Source organism: Solea senegalensis, linkage group LG5 (genome assembly GCF_019176455.1).
Source record: "Solea senegalensis isolate Sse05_10M linkage group LG5, IFAPA_SoseM_1, whole genome shotgun sequence".
In the NCBI taxonomy this organism is placed as follows: Eukaryota; Metazoa; Chordata; class Actinopteri; order Pleuronectiformes; family Soleidae; genus Solea; species Solea senegalensis.
The window spans coordinates 15,787,342-15,810,056 of record NC_058025.1 but is presented as its reverse complement, the minus strand read 5'-3'; the positions used below and the strand labels follow the sequence as shown (position 1 = coordinate 15,810,056).

The following is a 22,715-nucleotide window of genomic DNA, read 5'->3' as shown; positions in this document are numbered from 1 at the left end:
TTGAGTGTGTGTTTGCTCGTATTGAGTGAGAGATGGAGTGAGTGGTGCAGTTGTGTGTGTGTGTGTCTGGTAACGTAACTATGTACATTCTTGGTACTTTAACGTGTTTTCTGCTAAGGCAGTGGAGTTACCTCTTCAGCTCATGCCTGCCCCACACTAGAGGAAAATCAGACTTGACTTTAAAAACTTGGGAGACCACACACAAAGAACTTTGTAACTGATTTTTAATCCTGAGAAATCACAAACTAGAGGACCCAGTGAAGACGCAGGACCACACACTTGACGTTTAATCAAACCTTTTCAGGGAGGAGGGATCTCACAGAAACTTATGTTATTAAACGTGACTTCAGTATATAAACAGCAATCATACTGTTGCCGTAAATCCACAAGTTTGTCATCTTTCTCTAATGTCTACCTGGCTCACACATTGGGCAGCCATGTTTCAACAAAAGTATTCAACATCCGTCCCCCGTTCAACTCTATCTCATTGGTTATTGTGGGGTTCACACCCAATTGCTGTTCAAGTTGTAAATATCAAACATTTTTAATACTTATGATGTGATATCGGGAAGACTCATCTGTAAACTGCTCACACTATAGGATAATTTGGCAGGTAATCTGTTCAAACCAGCCTCGAATTGAAAAGACCCCATGATTGTCAGAAGTGCCAGATCGGGACTGAAATCTGGCCAATTATCCTCTAGTGTCGGGTAGAGATGCTCCGATACCATTTTTTCCCTCCCAATACCGATTCCGATACTTGTACTGTGGGTATCAGCCGATACAGAGTACAGATACCAATACCAGTGTGATATAAAAAAATATATATCATACTACGCCTGCATGACTGTGATATGATTATCATTGGTGGTAAGGTTTGGCTCAGGTTAAACCCTCTGTAAAACATCAACGAATACAGCAAATGGACACCATTTATTTTTACCAGTGATATGTTATTTCGTTTTTCAGCTTGTACGTTTGTTTTGACTCTGGTCCAAACAACGCAGCACTGGCAGAGCTTCATGTTTCCATGACAACTGACCGAGAAAGGACGTGACATCATTTTTACATGACTCCAGATTGTTAAAATGAGTCTCTGAAGTAATGCTAAACTTTAAAAACAGTGCTCACTGCTCAGTCCATCATGGCTCATAATTAGATCTCATCTCTCATTTCATGTCTAACACAGCCAACACAGCTAATCCTAATCAAAACAATCCTTGGAGATTAGGTTGGTGCATAAAACTGTCTTTTATGTTATGCCAATGTAATCCAGTTTGTTAGAAAACAAGTTTCATTGACAAGCCTTTTTGTTGTATGATTATGTTTCTATGATCTACTGACCACAGAGTGAGACTGCTATAGCTTTGTAAATCAAGTTGGAGTAATGCCATGACAGGAAATATGAGCCTGCCTCTTGATTGACATTTTTCACCGGGTGTGAGATACTATGATTCATCAAACTGGTATCACTTTGAGAACCATAACCTGAGGCAAGAAACCTGACCAGCATTGCTAAGCTTAGGGCAAGGTTAGTGAATACAACATCATGGCAACACTTGTTTTTTTTTTTAGTATGGATTGATACTAATATTTTTCTGAATAAACTAATTGTTTAGTCAATTTAATCCAGGGCTAGGGAGTTGTTCATTAACAATAAAATATTGCAATATCCTTTTCTTGAGTATCAACATAACAAAATGTGAGATGGAACATTTGAACACTTTTTGACATTAACAAAACTATTTAATCAATAATGAAAAAATAATTGGGTATTCAATTTTTGTTGGTTAGTCAGTTGATTAAATTGGTAATTGTTGCAGCTCCATATATATATAAAAAAGAGTGATATGGAACTCTTTTGAGATATTGAGTCTTTGAGGAAAAATAGCTTTTAAGAAGTCAGATATGTCATGTCACCTGGGTCTGCTGACCCAGCTACATACAAGTATTGATGATGTCTGTGTTAAAACCGAATCAAGCACCTATTTTAGAAAGACGCCACATCCTGTGATAATGTGATATGAAGTACAGGTTAGAGAAGATGAATAGAGAAGTGGAGACGGTAAATTATAGAAATGTATGAGGGTCAGAGGGCTGATAAAGAGGAGAAAAATATGTAAAGAAAGACAACAGACGTTGAAAAAAGCATTAACAGAAGACTGAATTCGAAAACGACAGGTGGTTATGAGAAAAGAGAGTACCCGTGCACAGGTGTTAGCGGAGGATGTCTGTGTTTCACTTCACAGAAGCAGGTCAATAAATGATTTTTTACCTCTTTGTTGTGATTGTTAAAAAGAGAGAGGCAAGAAGTGGTGCAGAGACTGGGTATCCAATGAGCAGATGAGAGAGGGGAGATAGCATGAAGAAGCCCAGGCTGTGTATTGTAGTGTAATTAGAAGTGCTCCTACCTAAGGCTGCCATTGGGGATGTTTCTTTTCTCCACTTGAGCGCCTTGTTGTTTATCTGCACAGCTGGTTGAGAGAAAGGTGGAGTGTACAAGGTGGAGATTAGTGAAGCAGTGGGAAGTCGTGTATTTGATAAAAAATGTACACATTTGTGGGACTTGCCCACTTGTGCGTACAGTATTTCCTAATTATAACATATAATAATAAAGTCAAATGTTTACTTTATCAGTGCGGCCTTTATCAGTACCACAAATGTGATGTCAGTGCTGCCCTACAACTGCTACCCACTGAGGTAAGAATTATAGTGATTATGATAAATATATATATGTGTATGTGTATATGTATATGCATATATATGTATATTTGAATAAAAATTTGAATAATATTGTTTGTTTGTGCATGTAGAGATGTGAGTTGTCAATATAGGACAACTCAGTGCGCCCGGGTGCATTGAATTTTCTTTCAAAGCCATTTATTTATCTGTAGACCTTGACCAGTAAAGCAGTCTCAGCAATTTCACTTATGTTTGTGATATTTTTATGATCAGATCTTTATGTATCGTCATTTTATCCCTTTTCTTTTTTTTTATTGTGTAGACATTCAAATATGCATAAAAAGGTGAGTTATCTCGAGCAATGCACTGTACATTTTCAGTGAGAGTGCATAAAAATGATCCTTATCCATAATGTGCTCCAAAGAACAGCCGAAGAGTGTGATAAAGAAAGTGTCAAGTTGTCCAGATAAGGAGTGTACTCCACAGGGAACCTGAAGCCACAGAATTACACCTCTGTCTTTGTCTATTTATCTTACATGCCTTCTTTTTTCTTTTGCTAGTGGAGATTCTGTAAAAGCAAATGACTTTAGGTTATTATAGAATGTAGTCATTGTTTATTTTTTTATGTGTGTGTGTGTATATATATATATATATATATATATATATATATATATATATATATACAGTCATGTGAAAAAATTAGGACACCCTATGAAAACGTGTGTTTTTTTAACATATTTAGACATATGGATATTTAATATCAATTTTAACAATACTGAGAGATTCAAGTAATATAACTAAAGTAAAATTGAAGAAAATACTTTTTAAAACTTTCTGTAAAACGTAATAAAATAAACATGCAATTTCTGGTGAGGAATAAATTAGGACACCCCTACATTTTTCCCAGTTAAAATGGCTGATATCACACACAGGTGTATCACATCAAGTGCACATGATTAGAACATTGTTACTCAATATTTTGAAGGCGGCTTGCCCTATTTAAACCTCACACATTCAGTTTGGTGTGCTCCTGACTGTTGACATGATCGTGAACACCATGGTGAGATCAAAAGACCTGTCTGAGGCCTTCAGAAAGAAGATTGTTATAGCTTATGAGTCTGGTAAGGGATTTAAAAAGATCTCAAAAGAGTTTGAAATCAGCCATTCCACTGTCTGAAAAAAGTGTACAAGTGGAGGACATTCAAAACAACTGCCAACATGCCCAGGTCTGGCCGTCCAAGCAAGTTCACCCCGAGAGCAGACCGCAAGATGCTAAAAGAAGTCTCCAAAACCCCTAAAATGTCATCACGGGACCTACAGCAGGCTCTGGCAACTGTTGATGTGAAAGTGCATGCCTCTACAATCAGAAAGAGACTGCACAAGTTTAATTTTCATGGGAGGTGTGCAAGGAGGAAACCTTTACTCTCCAAGAGAAACATTAAGGCCAGACTGAAGTTTGCCAGAGAGAATGTAGACGAAGAACAGGACTTCTGGAATAATGTTCTTTGGACAGATGAGTCTAAAATTGAATTATTTTGACAACAGAACAGAGGACATGTTTGGCGCACAACAAATACAGCGTTCCTGGAAAAGAACCTCATACCAACTGTGAAGCATGGAGGTGGAAGTGTCATGGTTTGCTGCAGCAGGACCTGGCCAGCTCACCATCATAGAATCCATCATGAATTCTACAGTGTATCAGAGGGTGCTTGAGCAACATGTGAGACCATCAGTAAGAAAATTAAAGCTGAAGCGGAACTGGACCCTGCAACATGACAATGACCCTAAACATACCAGTAAATCCACAAAGGACTGGCTGAAAACTAAGAAATGGAGAGTCCTGGAATGGCCCATTCAAAGCCCAGATCTTAATCCCATTGAGATGCTGTGGGGTGACCTGAAACGTGCTGTACATGCAAGAAACCCCTCAAACGTCACACAGGTTAAAGCATTCTCTTCATTCAAAATACTACTTTTCCTTATTTTTATCTTCTTAAAACTTACAAACTTACACGACAACTCTGTGGTAGCTCCCTCTCATACCGTAAAGAACCTGGGTGTGACACTTGATGACCTGATGACCACTTGATGAAGGATATGGCCTCTTCTAACCCAGAAGGCGGCACAGGTTCTGGTCCAGGCTCTTGTCATCTCAAGCTTGGACTACTGCAACTCCCTCCTGGCCAGTCTCCCTGTGTGTGCAAAACAACCTTTGCAGCTCATCCAGAATGCAGCAGCTCGACTGGTCTTCAACTTACTAAAGTTCTCTCACACTACACCGCTCCTCCGCTCCCTTCACTGGCTTCCTGTAGCTGCTCGCATCTGCTTCAAGACTCTAGTGCTTGCGTTCCATGCTACAAACGGATCCGGTCCAGTCTACATCCAGGACATGATCAAACCCTACACCCCAGCCTGCCCACTCCGCTCTGCATCGGCAAACCGGCTTGCTGCCCCCTCACTGAGAGGATTGCAGAGTCATTTGCAGAACTCACGACTGTTGGCTATCCTTCCTCCCAGACAGCAGAAAGCCTCCACATCTTCAGCCGCTGACTAAAAACACATCTCTGTGTTTCATCACAAATGTTGAAATGCTCTTATTGTAAGTTGCTTTGGATAAAAGCGTCTGCTAAATGACATGTAATGTAATGTACTGTATATCCTAAAAATGAAGCTCTGAGGCTTACTTTAGACCTGGTATTGTCCTGAGAAAGTCTACCAGAAGTGGACAACATTTGGTATGACTGTTCACACCTGGCATTAACATACGACCTGGATGTGTCTCGTGTGACCACTTGTTTACAGATCTCACATCTGATAAGCAATTGCACATGGAACATCATGTCACAAGGTTCACAAGGACACAATTATGTTTCTAACGGTTCTGACTGTACATGTGTGCACTGTCAGTGTGTAAGGAAAGGGGAAAAAAAATAACTGAGTCAGTCACACTGCTGTCACATGAAATTGTATACTATTAGGGGATAAAGGTGATAAATGTCAAGATTGCCGGAGTTGGCACAAATCAATCAATCTATTGCCCATTTAGAAGAGTGAAAATACTGTGAAAGTGCAGATGGTCAGAAGCCATTTCTTGTGCACTATACTGTACATACATAAGAAACTAAATATAATTCTCCCCTGCTCATACGGTACTACAGAAAGATAAAATAATAAAAACAGATGACATTAAAATAGAACAACAAAAAAAATTGTGTGTAGTAATGGTGGGTGGTATATAATTGAGACAATGTCACAGTCAGTCATAATATGGATTTTTGCAATAGAATAACATAGAATTTTGCACAAGCACTGCTGGATTTTCTTCATCACAGACATGTGCAGCGTAAATGGCCATTAATACATGCATAGAACTAGTCCCAGATATAATTATCTTCTAGAATTATGTCCTGGTTCTGTGATGAGGTCCTCTACACAGCTGCCCGACAGAACAGAGAGAGAGGGGGAAAAAAATCCAACATTCAGAAAGATCATGTTTTAAATTGAAGTTGTTTTTTTTCTTTGTTTTTTTTGCACAGTACTGTGATATAATACTGCTAATATAGAATACAAATTAAGTAGATTTGTAGGCCATATCACCTACCCCTATGGAATAAACCAAATTTACAAAACAGCTCACAGAATACAGAAATGGCAGGAAATACATAACTTGTCTATGCTTGGTTGATATTGTTGGAGCCACTCCACTGCTCTCACTGAAAAGAAACCTTGTGTGCATTATTTTTCCTTGGGTCCACACATTCTACAGCATTACCTAACACAGGAACACCAGTAAAGGTCATTGGAAAAAGGTATTTTAAACTGTAAACAGTGATGTTGCACCCTTTTCCTTTGTAGGCAAAATATTGATTTACTTTAAATCTACCATTGCACAAGACCATAATGTACAAAGTGCTGCCAAGAAGAAACCGACACAGCAAAATATAGACACAGGAAGCCATTTCGAATTCACATTTAGTTTTATAAATAACTTTAACCCTGTTAGCTACTGCAATTCCAACTTGATTTATTCTGATCTAATTATTTATTAACCACTAGTTTACCAATAGTATTAATATTTTAAGTTGTTATATCAGAGTATTTACTATTAAACTTCCTTGTTAATGTTTTTGAGGTTCCCTAGACTGTAAATTATGAAAACCGGCTATTTCAAATTTTCGTATAATCATATATTGTACGTCACATTGGGCAGATGGATAAACACCTTTCAACATTTTAAACTCTAAAAAACCCTTTAAGCTAAGAAGCGCATTGATTCCTCTTGAACAGGTTGCTTTTACCTTACACCAGCTAACATCATGACTCTGATGCTCTCATGCACATAATTGGAATTCAGGAGGGAATGGACTAAAAAAGATCAATTCTTAGGATCAAGCCACTGGGAAATAGCCGAGTTAACACTACACAGTCTTTTACAGAGGTAGGATTGCTGTGCGGGGTTGAACTTCACACTGTGCTGTCTTGTGATTGGGACTCTTCAATGATTCACCGGGAGGAGCCCAAAATGGTATTCCAGTTAGTAAATGATGCAGCAAACGGGGCTTAATTTAGCTTAGTTTAACATCTGCAGGTCAACCACTAAACCATTGCTGTAACTGTGCTTGACCTCTGCTACGTTTTTTTTGTGTTGTATTGCCCTTTTTCCACTCTTTTGTGGAAATCAGACCATTGATCAAATCAATATTTCTGCAAGGCTGTGCGATATGGCTTATAAATAATATCTCAATATTTTTAAACTAGTTCATGGAAACACCTAGAAGATGCAGCTTGGACACATCATCAGTGAGGAACCCCAGGGTCACCGGGTGTTTCGGGTCTCAGGTCATCAGACACCCTCACCTGGGCAACCAGGTGGGGTTGATCAGAACCTGGCTTGTGTGCAAGCAGTGTGCTACTCCGTGCTTCCCCCCTCCTGATCCACAACCACCTAGAACCACCTTTTTCTACCACTTTGCTGACCATGATCCCCCATACTATCCCACCTTCCCATCCGCCCCAACTAATCCCTTCCACCCTCCCTCGCAGAGACCTTCACTCTAAAACCATTGTAATCATGATATATATTGTGTGCTAGGATGCAGACTGCTGTGCTGGATTTGTAGTTTTGAGGTAGGATATAAGGGGTTCCCATGGAATAGTCTGAGCCTGTCTTTCATTGTATGCCTTATCCTTTCCAAATGAAGTGTGTTCGTTAAATCCTCTCGCCACCTCTTAGAGGTAGGTTTAGTTGTGGTCTTCCATAAGATGAGGATTAATCTTTTTGCTTTTATAAGACAATAAGAGAGAAAACACTGCTGCACCACACTCAGTTTCCTGAAGGTCTCTGAAGTCCAAGAATGATGATGTTTTGAAATAGGTATAACAATTGATGATGTTTTGAAATAGGTATAACAATTTCGAGAGGAAAATCATCTTTATAGCATTAATTCTCCCAATTAAAGGAATTGGGAGCGTGTCCAAAAATGAAATCCTAGTCTGTAATCGCTCTATTAGAGGGGGGAAGTTCGCCTGGAATAGAGATGAGTACTGCTTTGTCACTTCTATCCCCAAGTTGTTAGTAACATTTTAATGCTAGCTGCACTGTTAATAAAGTAACATAAACTAAAATATTGATAATAAAGTCCTGAAAACTGTTACATTTGTGGACTATTAGTAGATCAGTGAAGGTGGCACCTGTGTGGCAGAGAGAAAAATGACAGCCCTATGACTTTGTATGATTGTTTCTCTCTGTATGTTGGCCCCCGTGATAGGCAGGTGACTTAACCAGGGTGAACCCTGCTTCTCAACCAATGTTGAGCTGGGATTGGCTCCAACCCCAGGAAGCCCACTTATAACAGCAGCAGGGGTTAATGTTTGTCTGACATAGTTTTGAATTAAGTTTGTTTTTCTTACGACATGTAAAACTAACAGGAAGCTATGTCTTGTTGAAACTCCCAGGACAATTTATATTTCCAGCCAACTTCATGAAGCCTCCTTAAATGTTCTAAATTTCAAACAAAAAACAAACACCCTCCTTTTCCTCATGTTTCACATCCTCTAAGTTAGTTTGTTTCCTTGTTTCTAAATTGGAAATATTTTTATGCCGGGTGTGTGTGGTCGTGTTTTCCTAGGACTCAAAAAACAATTGCAACTTTGAGAATTAGCCTTAGAGGAGGGTCTAATATTCTCCATTCACAGACAAGTGGTAGAGCTTAGCAAAAAAGGTAATCATTGACTCCACTGTCTTCCTTTAACCATACACCCACATTGGTAGAGATAGGAATAGAGAGTGGGGCTGAAATTCACATAATATTCACCCTCAGCCCACAGGCCCCTCATTGAAACCAATAATGACCCTCACATGCCTCTCTCTCCCACTCTGACATATAACCACAGAGCCCTCAGCCTTGATTGTATCAGAGTTATCTGTTGTTAAAGTTGGGATCATGAGACCTCAATAAATTTCCTCTTTTCTTTTTTTTTCTCTGAAACCATGTGGCAAAACTGCATGGATATTGACATAACCCTTTTGGTGGCTATACACAAATAATCAGCAAACCTTAATCTGCTAACAGTTGGGACTGTTATCAGGATCATTACGTAATACATACCACACGTCTTTGCACTGAGAAGGCTTCTCAAGCACCAACTTTGTCGCCAAAATATACCACCCTCAAAAACTTTTGGAATGGCAAGATTAATTCCTTTGTTTTGGATGTCTAAAAAATGAATACGAGACAAAGACTTTCAGTTGGCAGCAAATTAAGCCGAGTGGCAGCTTCTTAATGTATCCATGAGCTTATATCATAAAGGGAGTTGGTAGCCCGCTTATCTGGGCCTCTGCTGCCCCAGCTTTGGACTGTTTCACACACAAGGATGTGACAGACATTTTATTGGACAAATGGAGCAGCAACAGACAGAATCTTTGTTAATTTATGGTAATGAAAAAACTCAAAAAAGCCAAGATGGGCAAAAAAAAGAGAGAAAAATGCAAATCAAAGTACACAAGCAACATTTCATTTTAAGTTTAATTATAACACTGTCATTTTGCAATTGCTCATTTTTCAAGTTTTCAAGATAAATTCGCCTGCTATACAATGTATCTGATTCTCTAGCAGGTCTGTTTTGTTTGCAGGAAAAGACCGACTTCCTGGTGCAATTTAAAGCTGCTGTCAACTTATTTAGTGCATCAGCTTTATAACTCTTGTGGCCATGAAGATAAATATAGATAATTATACACCATCCTCTCTCCCATTATTCATCTCCAGGTCGACATCACTGAAGAACATAACTTGCACACACACACACACACACACACACACACAGTCCTTGTTACTAGATTAGTATAGCATCCTTTCAGTTCTACATTATAGTGCAATCTGTCTCCCACGTCCATAACACTTAAATTTAACCCTAGTGTGTGTATGTGCGCGTGTGTGTGAGAGAGAGGGTTCAGTGCTCTCATACATACAAAGATTGTAGGTGCAACAGTGATTTGCAACAATTGAATGCACTCTTAAAATTCCAGTGAAGCATTTCATTGGCCATATGTTTGACTAATGAATCTGTTATTATTAATTATAGACAACATCAGTAGATGAAATGGCCACCTGAAGCGAACCAAGACTGAACTGAACGCAAAACTGAATATCTTAGAGTTTAAGAAATAAAACAAGGCTGTGCAAATGTATAATTAGCATTTTATGCTAATTGCTGACGCATTGTAGAGTGGGAAGCTAACTAATTATCAGTACCGTTTTAATGAAAATAATTTGCAGACCTGTCATTTTCATTAGCCATTTGGAGATGCCAGAGATGATTAACTGATGTACAGAATTAAAAGCAGCAGCAGAGGTTTCAGTAAGTCAAACTTACCTTTTATTCTAATTGATAATTGACTTATTTATAAAATGGCAGGATATTTAGGCTGCTGTTTTGCAGCAAAACATATGGCAAAATAATACAGGAAAAATATACAGTTTAATTCAGACATGTTTTGATACCATTTCCTCCCTTTTCAGTACCTGACTGACTCACTTCCAGTCGCTGCACGGCCTGAATCAGGATAAACTGGCTCATGTTAAACAAATGCATATAGCGAGTGAAGCTTTTGAATTGTACTTATATAGCCCAACATCACAAGCATGGTTCATCTCGCTTTACAGTCTTTACAGTGATACCCTCACATCCAGTGAGGAAAAATTATAGTGAGCAAAAAATCATACAGTTTATAAAGAATTGAGACAATTCACAGAAAAGTATAATGTAGACGATAGGAATTATAACAGAAACTAATAAAAGAGAGACAATTAGTCATTAGTCATGATCATGAGGCTGTGGGTGGTCCATGGTCGCTGGTCTATCCTAAGGAAAAATGGGAGGAGTTTGAAACTGCATGGCCTCCTTTCAGTGACCTAGTATACAGCTTGGAAACAAAGCACAAACAGTAGACAGGGTTAGAGAAAAATAAATTGTGATAACTAGCTTGACAGTCATAACTGAAACACAGATAAATAAATCAAGGAATAAAGCACTATTTCTTCTAGTTTGTAAAATTAAAAGGCCTTTGAAATTTTAAACTGTCCAAAGAAAATTGTATTTTCTATGTGTAGCATAACTGTTAATATTTTAGCTCCCACTGGTTAATGCTTTATTATTGGAAATCATTTCTTCTTCATTCATTTCTTCTTCATTCCTCTGTAGTAAGAGCCACTGCTCTTTTTGAGTGTTGAAGAAGTGATGTTCGATAGTGGTAGCATTAACATTATCTTGGTGAAACTAATAGACTGACATGGTGTCACATTGAACACATACATTTGCATACTTGCTCATTCAGCATTTTCAGATGTATCTGCAGCATTTCCTTACTGGCTTTAATGCAAAGCCTTTCTATAATCAACTAAATTCTCTCTGTAAGTGAGTTATTTATAGTTTCTGTGGAATTTCTCTTAACTGAGCAGAACTATAACGGTATACACGTGAATGTTTGTGTCACACTTTCAGGATAAATGTGTGTCTTGTGTGTGTGTGGCAGTTGCTGGTGCGTAAATAAGCTTCCTTGTTAGTTATCAATGCAACCTTTGATGCGGCACCAACACATGCTCTTTTACATATTTATCCTCAAGTTGTCGCTTAAGACATTAGTTTGCATTACTGTGATTGAAACATTTGCAAAGGATTCCTGCCTATCTGTCCACATATTTGCACATGTTTTAATGCATCTGTGTTCACTACAGGTGTACGTGCCACCAGCAGCCTACAGTTAAGGAGTAGCATGGGGATTTGGGCTGAAAAATTCATATTTTTATAATCAAAATTGCAATATGAAACAATGCAATTAGCAAATCACAAAGGCTGCAATTTCGGTTGGTGATAAGTATCATATCTGATTTTTTAGTAAAAGTAATTAATATCTTAAATTAATATCCATATATTACAATATAGTGTACTTGACTTAAAAAGAATCACTCTAATTACACTTGAAATCACAGCGCAATATTCTTCAGAAAAATCACAATTGCTCTTCTTACGTGGCAGATCAGGATCAAAAGTCTTGTATCCCACTGTAGCAAATAAAACATGGCTGTCCAGAAAAGGTTGAAAACCTGTTCAAAGGTAGAACAAAGGGAGAAGACTGAGGTGATAGAGATGATGGTCTCTGAAGTGTTATTTACTGTCCCTTCTTTTTAATGAATCTAGTACAATGTAGAAATCATCTAATGTGACGCTTTCATGTGCAAACTGCTTAGCAATGATCAGTGTGAATTCTTCTCAGTACTGTGTTTATGCAAGTTGTACATCAGACGTCATTACACGTCACTCTTTTATTCCCTTCAGACTTTCTCTATTTATATTTAATCATTTTATCTTTTTCTTCATAACTTTTGTAACTAGATGGGTGGGGACACCCAAAGGTTATAAAAAGTCTGCATCCAATCACAGCTGTCATATTTTAAGAAAAACTTACGTGATCAGTCTTTTAAATTAATCAAATTTTTTTTGGCGATACTATAGTGATCTGAGCTCTGGCTGCAGAAAAACGGGCACATCCTTCATCCTCAACAACTTCTGTCTCGTCCTCCTCTCCATGAGTAAACTGTTATATGGCTGATTAAGCTGAGATTTGAAATTGGAACAAGCAAAGTATCTTTCACAGTAGTGCCAGCACTGTGTGTCGCCTTAAATGGAAAACAACAATTATTTGTGTCACAGCTGCACATCATGTGACTGCACGCTCCTGTCTCATCACCATCGACTTGTGGCGCTTGTTTTGAACATTAAACCTGCCTTTTGCACAATTCGTTCAAGTTCTCTAAACCTTTTTAAAGCTTTACAATAAACTAAATAGGGCTCTAAGTGTTTGTCACCCTGAACTTAATGCTGTAATTCATTATTAGTGGGATTGCTCCCACCATATGTTGTTCTGCGGCTGCCTTTTTTTTTTTCTACTTCTTTATCTTTTTTTCGTCCATGAACTACTTCTACATACTTCCATGGGAGTTACACACTCATTCTCATTCGTAACAATTCAGTGCAGCATGCCAAATTGGCTTCAGCTCGGGCAGAAGGCAGCAATCCCACTGCAATTTATTCAGAAATTGCCTTCTCCAGTTTGTTTTTAAAATGATTTTTATCTGTTGGAATCCTCTTCATGTCCCAATAGCCATCAGTAAAACAAAGTTAACTCAAAAATAAAAGTAAATATTCTTGTGTCTATAGCCTTCACAATATTGTTATAAACACTACCAATAATTTTATTTGGGATTATTGTTTGGCTTGCATGCCCTCCAGGTGCTCTCTTCTCCACTCGGCTTCAGGCTTCTTTTTTGTCTGCTTTGATGGGAGAGTATATGGGAAGGGGTGGCTGTGTCGTTTGCTGCTTTTGAAACCTTTGACTGGGCTCCTACTCTGTCACAATGTCTCCATTATTAATTGTACATAGGTTAAAAAACACCTGTTGCCTCATTTGCCTCCTGCACTCTGTCTAATGTGATCTACCCCCCCCCAACTCTGACTGACACATCAATCCTGATGAGTGACATGAAACAATAGAAGATTGTAGGCTTTTGAATCTTTAGGTCCACATTCCAACTGTTTTCTTTCAACAATTGTTTCAGTACCTCACTCATGTTTCAGAGAACCAGGGTTAATTTCTTAACCCAAAGGTCAATTGCTGGTCTCGACTTAACTCGATTTTTATATTACCTCCTCAACATGGGTGGAGTCGTCATAGCACGGCTGTGCAAAACTGCTGTGACATTGTTTTATGCGACGTCCAGCACTCTCTGGATCCTCTCATCAGCCCCCGAACACAGGCACGTCAGCACCTTGTCGACAGACCACAGTGTATTTTTGTCGGACCTCACGCTCATGACTCTTCCAGTGACAACACTCTCTGACCAATCAGTGGCTGGCAGTCTGTTGACATCACATTTTAGTATCGGCTCAGCTTGTTTGGAACCTCACCAGAGCCGGAGCAGGGCCTCCTTAACCTTAAGTTTGCTGCCCTTTCATTGCTGTTATGCTTCCCTCCATCAGTTGTGATGTAAAATTCATCACTCTTTGTTAGCACAGGCACAAAAACTAAACACTGCAATATTGAGGAATATGGAGAGAGTGTGTGGAGCTTAATCTAGCTTAATCAGCATTATGTGAACTCATGACAATGGTTTGAATACCTCTGTTTATATTTAGAAGTTACACACTACAGCTTTAAGTTAGATAATAAATTACATTATTATTAGTAAAAGCATGGCTTGCAGCCACTTCCAGATGTCCTGTTTCCACTGAACAACATAAACGATATTGAACTCCTTCCTTTAGTCTTTAAATAAGCATGTTTGTTTGTGTTGAGGATTGATCCAGCACATGACATATTAGTTATTTACTGTATAGCTGGATTTCTGAACAGTTTAATGCTGAGTCAATTCTTACATAGATTGTGTTATTATGATTAATACTATGATACTGCACCAAGTGAAATTGACTTTTTTATGTATGTTAAATAAAAATAAGTAAAGTTATTTTTTCAGTTATATAGCAGCACTGTAGTGTTTAAAAGTGTTGCACTGTGGACATTGAAGTAAGACAAGTGCAAAGCTAAAGGGAGGAAGAGAGCATAGAGTAACTGTAAAGAATTCCCTTTGTTCTGATAAATCAATGGTTCTCTGTGGCTCTGACGCACAGCTACTGATTCACAAATTGATTTTCTGTGTATATGTGTGTCTCTTTGTGTGTGTGTGTGTGTCAAATAGACGACTGATGCATGGTGTGAGTATTACAGTATTAACATTATTTTCAGAAAGGTCTGATTTACACCCAGAACCCTGTTTCCCTATGGTGTTACTTGAATGCCTCTTTGGTCTGTAGAATCATTGATCCTAATTGGTTTGTTTCAAAAGGCCCATACTGTAAGCAGCAACTGGCAGGAAATATTTGTTACAGCTTCTGGCAGCAGTGGCTTTATGTTTTTACACATAATGCAACGACACACAATTATTATTGTCAGAAAACTACTATTATGTTTGACCTGTGATGATATAGAACAAAAAAGAAGCTCCTGCACAATATAGGTTATCAATCAATGGATGACTGGTAATCTGCCATGTCGTTTGGCTCATACTGTATATTGGTGTAATTAATTTTATTGCAATACCACTGTGTGTCTGTTATCCACCAGTTAGTCTGTCCTGTATTAATAATTTATAATATAGACATCCTAACTACACAGCTTTATTAATTCCTAACTTGATTTAATAGCTGTCTTTTGGCAACATATTGAGATAACTCAAATGTATCATTTTCTTTTTTCTTCACAGATAGACAAATGATGTTGGTTTGATATTAACTGTCATTAGGGTTTCAGCTGTGAGTGATTTTGTTGTTGACTTGAGGTTATACCTTGGTCTCCATAATCTCTACATTTTATATCCACACAGCTGGCACTAGGTACTATGTACTAATGTGCCCTTAATATAAAGATGTGAGATGTACATTTTTTAACTTTCCATGTTTGGCGCATTGTCATATTGATGCTAAGTGCATCAAAAGACAAGAATTATCCCTGAGCACTTCTGAGGATAGATTAAGATGCAGCAGCTGACAGCATTTTGACTGATCTCTTCGCTCTTATCTTCAACCTAATCAGATCTGGCAGTTACTTATAGATTCTGATTTTTAATCCTCCCTTCTCATCATGGGCCCATTTAGGTTTTGGATATCACATGAGCAAAACTACAGTGATTTAATGGAAGAATATAACTGATCACTATGGGTCCTATGTGTGAAATGTTAGAGAGAATACAAGAGTGGAAGAGTGAAGCGAGTTATGAGTGATTACATCCTTTCTGGTACACAGGGCCACTTTAGTTCCCTGATGCGCTTGGGACAGGGAGGGGTGAGCAATAATTCTTACACAGGAACTACTAATGCAAGCATAAATATAAGCATGGAAGAACCTGTGTCCCAGATTTGAATATGTCAAGTGAATGCATGTTTGTGTCATGTTTCTTATTTACCACTGTGCAATTATATTTGATGTTGTATGCTGGCAGATAAACCTGTGTGACTTGGAATGTGGTGTATGAACAAGTTTTTGAACTGTTTTCATGTGGTCTTGTATTCCCTGTGGCGTAGCTTATATAACCCTATTAGAGTGTTTGCTCATTCTTTGGCTGTGTGATGTATGGTGCTACCCCATTTACTGCCTGTTTCGCTGCCTTGGCTTTTTCTTTACCCTAGTACCTGCAAAACATCACAGGGTCTTGGGAACCTCCTATCAATGCCTTGGTTCCCACTGGAGTTGATAATGAATGTGGGAACGTGTGCTACTTGAAATAGACCAATCTCACCTTGGGGAAGGATTAAGTTTTAATTACCCAAGTTAATGGGGCAGAGTCGGATCAACAGAGCAGGATACAATGAAAATGTTTCCCACTGAACCTAATGAGACGCCTTAACCTGAGGTTGAGCATGGAAGATTTAGCAGGAGAACACTTTATTTCAAGAGAGTTGGTTTGACAGGATGTGAATCTTGTCCATTTGGAATAGAAACAGACCCACACAAGGCTGAAGGGAATGGTGGCTTTGATATTATTAAATCTCTCCTAAGAGAGCATGCACAGGCTCTTGATCTGCATTAAACCCACATGACTGCTCATTTGAGTTCTGACATAATTTGTAATATCCAATTAGGTAACAAATTTCAGTTTGATCACATTACATTGTTACAAGTTCAATTATATGAATTCCATGGCCATATAAGTCAGCATTTGTTGCATAAAAGCATTTTTCATTTTCATTTTTTTGTCATGAAATGATTTATAAGCCACTAGTGAGTGTCTGCCCTTCTCCACCTGGATGTTGCTGAGCACATCCTGGGAGTTCTTCTTCATCTCTACCCTCGTAATAGAGGCTCTGTTGTCCTTGTTTTTTTTTTTCTACCTGTATACAGCAAACTAACAAGCTCAGTAAGATGAAACAATGAGGAACCTACACAAGTCAACAGCAAGATGATACATTACCTTAGCATGAAAAGAATGAAGGTTATGACTGCTCTGTGGTTTGTGAAGTTGTTGTTTAGGGGCTAAATTGTAGCTTTGGGCACTAAATGAAGGATTGATGACAGCTGCTAACCCTTCTTAATAAAATTCATTTTCTCCAATAGAAAATTAAATCTATTTGTTTGGGAATATGTGTTTATTTTAAAATGAAGAGATGATTCCTTTTCTCCTTAAAAATGACTTTCCACTCACACTCACATGTGCTCAGAAATGGTCCTATAGTATCATATTCTCTTTTCTCCCAATCTTTTCTGTGGTAGGTTTCTGGGTAAAAGTCTGCAGGGGGTTCACCATGGTGCAAGAGGAGAATAACGGGATAAACAGAGACATGATTATTCCACCAATTCAAGACAACAGACCTACAGTAAGCACACTGTCTGCATGACTCTCTCCTACTGTTTTCTCCCAATTATTACATATAAATCACTCTTTTTTTTCCTCACTAGAGAACATGAATAGTGCACAGACATGTGCTTAATTCTGTTTACCAGATTGTGATGTGTCAGTCACACTCATCAGTCAGGAAATGTAGAGGGATTTCATTTAGATGTTAAAGGAAGATTTTTAAGTATCTAGAAACATGCCTGAGCTCGACCCAAGAGGCAGTTAGTTACATCAGTATTTTAGAGTAGATTGTGACTTAGGACCACCATTTCATATTGATAATCAGAGATTTGAACTGCATCTCAGACATCCCACAATCTTACAATGAAAAGAGGCCTTCACCTTGGCGTAACGAGAAAGGGCATTAACTAATCTCTAAAAGAGGCTCTGTGAGCTGATCATCATGTTAAAGTAAAACCATATGATGGTTTCCAATTCTCCCCTCTTTTATTACACCTTTCCCCTGAAATAGTACAGTCACTAGAACTATTAATTGATTAATCGAAGCTTTGCAATATTTTGAAGATTTCGACAAAGTTCAATTGCTACCTGTAGGTGTTTACATTGAAGGGTGTTGATGAGCCGTAATTCTAGTCTCGCAACATTTTCTCTTAAAATCTCGTCCCGCGAGACTCCACTTTGAGGAAGATGGCCCGAAAACATTTTTGCTTTTCCATGGTTTTGGAATGGAGTGATCTCGATTGCCACTATTGTTGTTGCTGTGATTGTTTTCAACAGATGACAAAGGCAGTGGGTGAACTCTATCCGCACATGCCGCACCATCTTGTCTGAAGTGAACTGGTCATGTGACCCCCCACGTCATGTCCAGTGACGCTGATGTGATGTGTAAATGCGAAAAAAGTATTTCCATTACAAAAGCCGTTACATATTCAAACTTGTGGAAGATACTTTGTGTTATGAACTGCATTGCTCTGTCATGACACATTACTGTGTGTAACGATGCATTACTGGTGTACTGACCTTCCCTCCTTCTGCTGTCACAGTCTCTGTCAAACACATACTTCTATGTAATAATGAGCTGAAATCTTCTTGTTAATATACATGCCTGTGTAATCTTTGTTCTGCAGGATTTGTGTTTCTCTCAAAGGAAACAAACAACAACCTCATTAAGTAAATGCAATGGTTACTGTATTTCATGAATATTTCTGTCACCCATCAGGTATCTCTCACTTGTTCAAAATGAGAGATAATAAAACTGTCCTTACCTTACCTTGGTTAAGTAGATGTGGTTTCAGTCCCTGTGTATTTCCTTCCTCCTCAGTTGTCATGGCAATTTACAATCAAGGACAAGATGACGCTTGTGCCTCCCTGTCTTGGCAAGTTCAGACCAGCTGTAGGTCAGTGCTGCCACCAGTGCACTCCGGACAGCCTGGTGAGTGTGGAGTGTTGGGTCAAAGATTAGAGAAAGAAAGGAGAAAAAAGGGATGGTAGAAAGTGAGACTAATCAAATGAAAGAGGTCGGCTTTGTTTTGAGAGCATCCAGAGACTTTATTTTGTTTTGCTTCAGAGGCCACATTATAGTAAAACTGATTTACTAACTGAAAAAAACACTCTTAAGCTTTTTTAGTCACAGTCAGTTGCAAGACAGTTGCAATACACAACATTCTGCATCATAAGAGATATCAGAAAACAAAAAAAGGTTGCCTGGTTGTTGCGTTTGCGTACTGCAGAAAATGCCATACCATGTACAGTATATGAATAAGATGAATTATCAAATTATGAATAATTTGAACACTTCCCTGTCACACTCGCAACCTGTTAATTTGCATGTTTTCTGAAAGCTCTGAGTTTAGTTTAGAACGTACAATGTATATGTTGTGATTCCATGTTCCGCTTGAGTGTAGTAATAGACACAGCACGTAACAAGCCAATCAGTAGTGGCAGAAAATGGGTCACAGTGTCAGCTAATAAGGGTCTCTCTGGATTTACTTCTAAAGACAGCATGTTCTTTGGCTTAAAAGGCTTTAGACAAGGAGAGAAATAAGGCCAGGCTTAATATATTATAATATATATTATATTAATTATTATTATTATTACATATAATATAATATTGGTCTGGCATTTCCAGGATGGAGAGCGCTAAAATCCCTGAAATAGTTTCAAATTCACTGGGAGCTTGCATTCTCCTCCTGGCCTCATAATAAACTTAATGCATACATTGTGTTACATGTCTGTTTGTATTGGTAAATGGCTATAGCTTATGACTGTCATTAAGGCTGCACGATATGAGCAACATCTGAGATGTGCGATTACACTGGTTTGTTTTGCAATAAAAAAAAAATTGCAATAAATTAACAGATGTTCAGGCTGTCAGAGAACATAAAGTCCATAAACTCCAGTAAGCGCCACAACTAATTATGAAACATAGTGTAGCCGTCCTTGGACAAACTATGGACATGAACGAGTGGAGCAGATATGACCAAGGTGTGCCATTTAAAACTGTAAATACGTCATGAGACACAACAGACCAACAACAAGCAAACAAACAGTTCAAACTCACCAATGAAGCCTCCAATAAATACAACTGTCCAGGCTTTTGCGACGTGTTAATCGTACATGTGCATATCGTAATGGCGATAAAGATGTGATTCATCGGTCAGCCTTAGCTTTCATAATCACTTATGTTTTGGTCTGATATGTATGCTCAACTGCAGCAACTTGTGGCTCTCAGTTGTTGCATATTGGATCTTTTTAAAGGTGTTTTCATACACACATACATCCTGATGGCATCATTGAGTGGCATGTGTCTTTTATATAATGACCTTGGTTGTGATCAGTGGAGCTCATCTGTCTGTTTATGTATTTTGTCATGTGTAAGCGTAAGAAGCTTGGACAAAACTCTTCACTTGGCTTTCGTAACCTGCTGAGTGTCAATGAAACACAAACCAGGTAGTGATACAATATTCAGTTTAACACATAAATGTGTCAGTCCCATCATGTTAATTTCCCTGCCTCTGAATTGTATGTTTTTTTTATCATAGATTTCGTGGCTGGCTGGTGCGGAGGGTTTGCTGCATGCTGTTTGTGAGCGGGTGCAAAGTTTATGCGAGTCCTGTTGTCAACAGACTGGAGAACGTCTGTCAGAGCAACAGGTACCTAAGGGGAATGAGGAGGAGAAGGATGGGAGAAGGGATGCCAGAGGAGAATAAATGAATGATAGACAGATACAGAATAGGTAACTGGCCACTGCAGTTCAGGAGAAAGGGAAACTGAAGGTGGAATGGAGATAACAGACACACAGATATACCAAATGAAGGCTATCATGAAGGAAGGAAAATGTGATAACTTGGGACTGTTATCACACTTTCCTTATCTCTGTCCTAGTCTCAGTTTGTATGTGGTGCTGTCTCCCCTTCAGTGTAATTGAGTTTAACCTATATGTAACCCCTCAACATGAGAATGATGTTGTTGTCTTGCTGGAAGGTGGTTGCTTGTCTGTGTGCATCACAAGAGAGGCTTTGTGTGGTGTTAACCCTGCTGTCCCGTGACTGTGTATTTTCAGGGTTAAGGAGGTGCTTGCAGCAGACCAGAAAACACCTGCGGGGCAAGACAGCCAAGGGCAGATTAACCGCCTCACACCATTCCTCCCTCTCATTAAGACCTGCATCTCTCCTGGCCTCTTACGGTTTGTGTGTTTCTTCAAGTGTACATGATGAGTGGAGGGCAAAGGGTGAGGTTCAAAGATGGTTGCTTATTGTTTATGCTGTATAAGATGCCTTGGTGTATTGATTTTAAGGTGAAATATGCCAGCCTTTCACAAGAACAAACAAGAAATATACAGAAATTATTAGTAGTAGTAGTATTAGTATTAGTATTATAATTGTTATTATTATTATTACTTTTAATAAGCAGTGTCAGATTGCAAAAATCCACAGCTTTTAGTCTTTGTCCAAATCCAAATTAAAATGCTTTTAAAGAGTTCCTTCCTCAGTGTGAATCAGTGGACTGAGGGAAATGGACAAACTGGAGGAGAATTTCCACTTGCTTGCAAATTATAGTGTACCTGACATGTCCTTAGACCAACTGTAGCCAGCAGCTTCAGCTGCCATTGCTCTGAACAGAAACCAGGTGGACCAAGGAAATTATTTTTTCTGAGGTAGATGGCTTTCTATCTGTTTTTTTTGTTTGTTTGTTTTTTACAGTTTCACAGTTGCTTGGTGTTGCTATGGTTGCCATGGTTATGTTTCATTTATGACCTACTTGTGCTTGATTCTCTGTCATTTATAATGCTCTTCAACATGATTGACAGTTAATGTGGCTTTTATCTGTTATTGTAGTAATATTTGCGTCTTGCATTAAGTTAAAGAATTGTATGGTTTCTACATTCATCCACACATTCCTCCTTTTATCCGCCATATCCCCAGTTTTCTCTTATTTTCCAGTGCATTGTCTTTTGCGTTTACCTTTCATGGATACGCCAACTTTTCCATTTCTGTGAAAAAAGTTTGTTTTATCTGATGATGATGTTGAGTGTGTGTGTGAAGCTGAATTGAAACGTCTGTCTCTGACTTAATCTTGACATTTTGTTTCTTCCCTGTGTTTTTACAGTATTTCATATCTTGATGCCTCTTAACCTCCCGATATTTTCATGTTGTCATACCTCATTCTCATTGTTACAGCTCCCCTTTGCTCACAATCAAATTGTTAGGGGTTGTTTGTTGTACTAATCATTACATTTTTCTCATCTTCTTTACTAGATTCATGGGCTGGGTGATGCTGAAGATGTTATCTTCTGTTTTTGGAAACATTCAAGTCAACCTCAACCATCTGTCTGCATTGCACTCAGTCTCACAAGAGGTACATGTATCTAAACACACACACACATGCTTATCCAGATCAAATATCCTAATTTTAATTCATAGGAAAATAAATGTGTCCATAGTCCATAGACATAGAGTGTCAGTTGCTCCTTTAAAATGTTATGGAACTTTTTATCTCAAGTTTTTCTAACCTGTCAAGTTAAACTTAATTATTTTGCTAAGACCACACTCTAATTTTATGGCATAAAATTGGCATAAATGAATTACATCCACAAATTGAGGCAAATTCACCAAGAAATCATCTTACTGA

The 22,715-nt window shown here is 38.4% G+C and overlaps 1 protein-coding gene across 1 annotated transcript in view; it reads left to right on the top strand.

Moving 5' to 3' along the window:
* gpat2 (glycerol-3-phosphate acyltransferase 2, mitochondrial) overlaps window positions 1–22,715 on the top strand; it is a 95,035-nt gene that overhangs the window by 51,932 nt on the left and 20,388 nt on the right. Inside the window, exons 2-7 of the mRNA XM_044026802.1 lie at window positions 17,501–17,604; window positions 18,907–19,017; window positions 20,464–20,534; window positions 20,627–20,737; window positions 21,148–21,270; window positions 22,343–22,442. Coding sequence (XP_043882737.1) covers window positions 17,533–17,604; window positions 18,907–19,017; window positions 20,464–20,534; window positions 20,627–20,737; window positions 21,148–21,270; window positions 22,343–22,442 — 588 coding nt within the window. The 5' untranslated portion in view covers window positions 17,501–17,532. The remainder of the gene's footprint in view (window positions 1–17,500; window positions 17,605–18,906; window positions 19,018–20,463; window positions 20,535–20,626; window positions 20,738–21,147; window positions 21,271–22,342; window positions 22,443–22,715) is intronic.